Genomic DNA, 5,673 nt, shown 5'->3' with positions numbered 1-5,673 from the left:
AAGATATAGTACGTTAGAGGTCTCTGGAGTAGACCCTGAGGAGATATTCCTTCAAAAGATGAAATTAATATAATAATTAATGTGTGTGACTATATGGCGAGAAGATATACACTCTCTGGCTGGTGCTTGGGTTTGAGTTAATAAAAAGAACATTAAAAACTAACTAACTAAATAAATAAAATAAAATAAATGTACATGAATTAGACTATTTGAGTAAAGACACTATTTGTAATAATGGAAAAACCATCATCCATTTTCATGCTTTCTATAAGAGATTCACTCTAGGGCTTGAACTCAGGACTTTGAGATCAAGACCTCAGTTGAGATCAAGAGTCAGTGCTTGATAGGAGAGGAAAGATGGCAGAGGAGTAGGGGACCCTATTTCAACTGGTCCCCGGAATTGAGCTGGATATCTACCAGACCATTGCGAGCACCCATGAAACCAGCCTAAGATGTAAGAAGTTCTGGGTCTCTAAGAACAGAACACCGGAGGCTGTTGGTGTTGAGGTACCAAGCGGGGAGCCCTGATTCCGTGGGCAGATATCAGAGGATAAATGGCAGTGGGAAGGTGCCTGGCTGTTTGGATCCTACACTGCCGGTGAGTGACAGCCTCACGGGCTGGGGACCGGGCAGAGACTCACAGACCAGTAGCATTGGGAAAAGTACTTTAGGGCAGCCACCGGGGGAAACCCAGAGCGACGGGGTCTCCCGTGGCAACTAGGAGCAGCTGGCGGTTTTAGAAGCACAAAGGGCAGAGACATGCTCCGACCTGGAGGCAGGACTGGGGCTGCTGCAGAGGGGTGCACAACCCAGGACGCTGCAGTTTATAGCAGCAGGGACAGAAACAGAGATGTTGTGGCCTGGAGAGCTCACTGAAGAACAGACGGCGGACTCTCTGCCCTGAGACAGAGGGTTGGAAATGGTCTCTTCTGCTCTGACTTGCAGAAGAGACGCAGAAAGCCTCCAGGGAAATCCTCCAGGGAAATCCGCCGGAGAACAAAAGCCCCCCAAACTGATTCCCGCTGAGCCCATCCCCCACCACAGGGGGGGAAGGAATCTCTGCCCAAACTGGGTTGCCTGAGTAACAGCGTGGCAGGCTCTTCCCCCAGAAGACAGGCTGGAAAAACAACAGGCCAGCAACCCTAAGGTCCCAAGAAAACAGGTGCATCTTGATTGGGTTCTGGTCAATAGTTTGGACTCTTTTCTTTCCCTCAAACATCCATCAACAGAATGACTAGGAGGAGGAATCCCTCAAATAGAAAAGACTCAGAGATTATGACTTATGGTGCAGATTTACAAATGGATGCAGATATAACCAAATGTCGGAGATGGAATTCATGGTAGCAATTGTGAAGACAATAGCTAGAATGGAAAAATCAATTAATGGCAGCATAGAGTCTCTAAGGGCAGAAATGAAAACTGAATTGGCAGAACTTAAAAATGCTATCAGTGAGATCCAATCCAATCTAGATACTCTAACAGCTAGGGTAAGTGAGGCAGAAGAACGAATAAGCGACCTGGAAGACAATATAATAGATAAAAAGGGAAAAGAGGAGGCCAGGGAAAAACAACTCAGAATCCATGAAAATAGAATGAGAGAAATAAGTGACACCATGAAGCATTCCAATGTCAGAATAATTGGAATCCCGGAGGGAGTGGAGAGAGAGAGAGAGGACTAGAAGATGTATTTGAGCAAATTGTAGCTGAGAACTTCCCTAATCTGGGGAATGAAACAAACATTCGCATCCTAGAGGCAGGGAGGACCCCTAGAGGAGATCATAGGCAATAACCTCTTTGACATCGCCCACTGCAACTTCTATCAAAATACATCTCCAAAAGTTAGTGAAACAAAAGCAAAAAAGTATATGTGTTGATGCAGCAGGATGACAAGAATGGATTTTTCAGGTCTGTATTTCATCCCGATTCCAGTTACCTCAGAGGCCAAAGGAATGAATTTTGTCATTGTACTGCACACTAGTTGGGAGACTGCCATAGACACAGAGCTAGTAAGTATGTAGCAAATTCTCTCAGGGAATGAGTTGTCAAAGCAGAAGATGGAGAAGATATTGTGACAGGCAGAGAAATAATCCTATAATTCGATGAAACAGAACGGAAAAAAGTCTTTATAGTGGCAATAACCAGAATATCCAAGTTTGCATAATGGCCAAAAAACTGGAAACTAGAAATTAGTGCATGCACTGATAACCAGTGCTGCTAGTTTTCTTAAGTCAAACTCATTATCTGTAGTGTACATAACTGTGAGCTACTCCTGAATGAAAATTTCCAGTGAAGAGTAAGACCAATTATGATAAGAGTAAAAGACATGGGATGTTCAGTAACAAAAAGCAGATTTTGATTGGCTTAAACCAACGTTCAATTATCATTCATATATATATATATATACATAATATATTTGACAGTTAACTGTGCTCAATCTGTGCTGATGTCCAAGACAAAGTAAAGGGGTTCTACCTAAGAGTTGTATGATGAGAATTGGCATGGCTAAAAAGAGTTTGAATGTAACTCAAAAGGGATAAGGGAGTAGAAACTTATGAACCTGCTCAGGTAAACAGTTGTCTTTAAAGACTTGTTAACTATGCTGAATTTCAGGGCTCAGAATTTAAAAGGCATTAGAAACAGCATAAGGAATTAAGCCTGAAATAGGCTGTGGATGGAATCAGAAGGCAACATAAATGTATCCATTAAAAAATATCAAACGTGGGCTAATGAGGGGAGGAAATGAAGGCACAAATCGAATGTTTTGAGATCACTAGGGCAAAACAGGCCTTTGATAATACCACCTGTAAAATTACACAACATTCTGAGACATGCAGTCCATGACTGCAGCATGTGATGACATAATGGTTGCTGAACTGGTGAGAGTGTTATACTTTCCACTACGAATGTATTTTTTAATGAAGAGAATCTTTGCCAACTAAAATCCAAGGACTCTTCTAAATAACTGGGAGAATATAATGTAATTGAGAAAATACTAAAGTGAATACTATGTATTTGTCTTTTCTAGATTTCACTGACATGTATCTCTTCCACATCAATTTTTTTTTGAGATTTTATTTATTGCAGAGCACATACAAGTGTGGGGAGTGGCAAAGGGAGAGGGAGTCTGCTTCTGGACACAAGTCTGCAATGGATGCAAGGCTCGATCCCAGGACCCTGGGATCATAACCTGAGCCGAAAGCAGACATTTAACAACTGAACCACCGGGCGCCCCCTTCCACATCATTGTAATTTATGCCCTCATTTTATTCATCCTGGACTATTTCAGAAATTACTTAACTCCAAATGCTTCTTTTCCTTTGCTCCCATTCTTTTCTAAATACATATAATGTATTTAGGATGTATGTCAACTGTTCTTGCCAAATCACACAAAAAAATACAATAAATAAAATCAAGATTTTTACCCTGAACTATTTCAAAATATAAACATAATGAAACCATAAAGATGAACATGTAATTTTATTGTTCAAGTAAGAGAATTGCCAATATGTGGTCAATTGCTAACAAATGATAACCTTTGTTATCTTGCATAATGACAGTCCTTTGACAGATCAGTTGTAATTAGAATGATGTGCATACGATGGAGACGGTTGATGAGTTGATCTTGAAAGTGAGGCAGCAGAAGTATCACCTATCATTGGCATTGTGCACCATGGGTTGCCAGCCGGTTGCGGGTTAGAAAAACGAGCCTCACTGGCTGACAAATCAGCATATCTAGTTGGAAAAGTGGAAGGCTCCACCATCATTCCCAAATAACTGCTCTGTAAGGGAGATATGATACGGTACTGAGATAGAGAAGTTGTAGTTGTAACAAAGTTCACAATGTGGCCATTTGCTTGAGTGTAGCTGCTATGTGAGTGCATGTGAAAGGTGGTCACCTGGTTTAAAGTAACATGTTGCTCCATTCCAATTTGTTCTGATGGTCCAACTGACATTGCTGATGCAGGAGAATCACTTCTCATAGGGGCCATTGTAGTAGCAATTCCCTGGCTGTGAGGCGGCTTCCTTATTAGAGGAACATTTACATTGGTGGAGTTTGAACATAGCCTTTCTCCACTAGTTTCAGCAACAAAACCAGAATTAGGACTTTCCACATTATCCCCTGCTCTGCAGGGTTTCTTGTTGAAATCCTGAACTAATGAAACTGTAGAAGAATTTTTAATCCCGACTCTTCTTTTCATTCTTACTAAAAGATGGGGGCAGCCCCGTTTAAAATATGGATTATGATAGTACTGTAACTGAAACCAAAGGAGAACGTTACTAAGTGACATTTCCAACTAAGATATAAGAGAAGATAACCTATAAAATCTGACTTTAGTTTCATCACAAAAAGTCATCAAATAATATATTTTGTATGTTAGTATTTTTAAAAATGTACTTACTGGAAACAAACGTTTAAATATGGTTCATGAAAATGGGCTATATATTTACAAATAACAGTGAATAGCACTTTAATTGGCTTCAGGACCTTATTTAAATTGAAGTTCATTGGTAAGGGTCAAAGATACTACCAAAATTACTTATAACCCTGAATGTGACATGCCTAAGCTGGCCTCAATTTTTGAAAAATATTAAAAATTTAAAAATCTGACTTTAACCTATACATAGGAACCTATTTACTGCTATACAAGGTAAAATCTTATATATTCTGTATATAAGTCATAACATTTTTGAATACCTTGCTTAAAACAGAAACTTCTTTTTCCTCTGCCAGAAAGTCAGCCAGAGAAGCAGATCTTTGAAATCTCTGTTGCATTTTACTAAATCCATAAAGATTAAGCTGGCAAACTAAACTCTTCATACTTCCAGTTTCTAATATTCTAAAAGGAACCTTTCTCTCCAAAACTTCTTTCTTGAAGAGTTTCTCATCAATCACTACAGAAGTTCCCTTCTCATCCCAACGAATTGACTTGAATTGATCGCTTTCAACTATTTTCCAAAGTTTCCTGGGAAAGGTCAGAGAAAGAAAATCATTATCTTCATCTGGTTCAGAGACACAGAATGTGTAATGTGGTCTTTTTATCAAGGATCCTCCTGACAAGGCCTGAAAAGCATTTTCTTCAATCATAGACCTCAGGTCCACATCTCCAGTGAATGTGTGATCACACAAACGAGCGCTAATGGCGGCTGCGGAACCAGTCGATCCATCTTTAGGAGAATCATCTTGAATTTCTGAAGAAACATGTGCCATCTCAAATAAGTTTTCCTTCAGCTACGTTTCTGATCTGCATGGTTTTGAACACTGCAGCTTTCAAATGCCGCTTTGGCTGGCCTACCCAGATAAACTATTCAGACCATCACAATGGTCCACCACCTGAGTAGTTGTGACATCACAAGATGCCTGTTTCCTAGCAATTAAAGCCCGAGTGTTTACTTTTGAAATTCATTCGGTTAAAATAAACTACTTAAAATAAAAGTTATGTAGACAGGACCAATAAAATAGGATGTACAAAATCTCCTTTTTACAAATTTTTTTATAGAAATAAATACATAATTTTATTTAGCCCCTGATATAAAATCATTTCCTTCTTCTAAACACACTCTTATTAGGTTGGTGCCAATAACATAAAACCTGGTAAATGAAAACTGCAAAAAAAAAAAAATGAGTAAAACAAAAGATTTAAAATGCCCTGATGATTTGGCACTTAAATCTGT

General features: G+C 39.4%; 1 protein-coding gene across 1 annotated transcript; it reads right to left on the bottom strand.

Annotated features, from left to right (window-relative positions):
* Positions 1-3,569: 3,569 nt before the first annotated feature.
* LOC148163981 (heat shock transcription factor, Y-linked-like) lies at positions 3,570-5,209 on the bottom strand. The gene is made up of 2 exons (XM_088025145.1): positions 4,697-5,209; positions 3,570-4,256 (listed from the first exon to the last, which is right to left on the bottom strand). Exons 1-2 carry the CDS (start codon positions 5,207-5,209, stop codon positions 3,570-3,572), a joined length of 1,200 nt encoding a protein of 399 aa, XP_087881271.1.
* Between the last annotated feature and the right edge of the window lie 464 nt (positions 5,210-5,673).

Source organism: Eumetopias jubatus, unplaced genomic scaffold, assembly GCF_037043125.1.
Source record: "Eumetopias jubatus isolate StellerSeaLion01/CBP00866 unplaced genomic scaffold, mEumJub1_p1.0 scaffold_7, whole genome shotgun sequence".
NCBI lineage: Eukaryota > Metazoa > Chordata > Mammalia > Carnivora > Otariidae > Eumetopias > Eumetopias jubatus.
The sequence above is the reverse complement of the archived record's forward strand: the minus strand, read 5'-3'. Positions and strand labels throughout refer to the sequence as shown.

Coding starts and splice junctions, on each gene's coding strand:
- LOC148163981 (XM_088025145.1), bottom strand. CDS start 5,209: ATGGCACATGTTTCTTCAGAAATTCAAGATGATTCTCCTAAAGATGGA. Junction 4,257..4,696: donor AAGTTTCTGTTTTAAGCAAG/GTATTCAAAAAT, acceptor CTTTGGTTTCAG/TTACAGTACTATCATAATCC.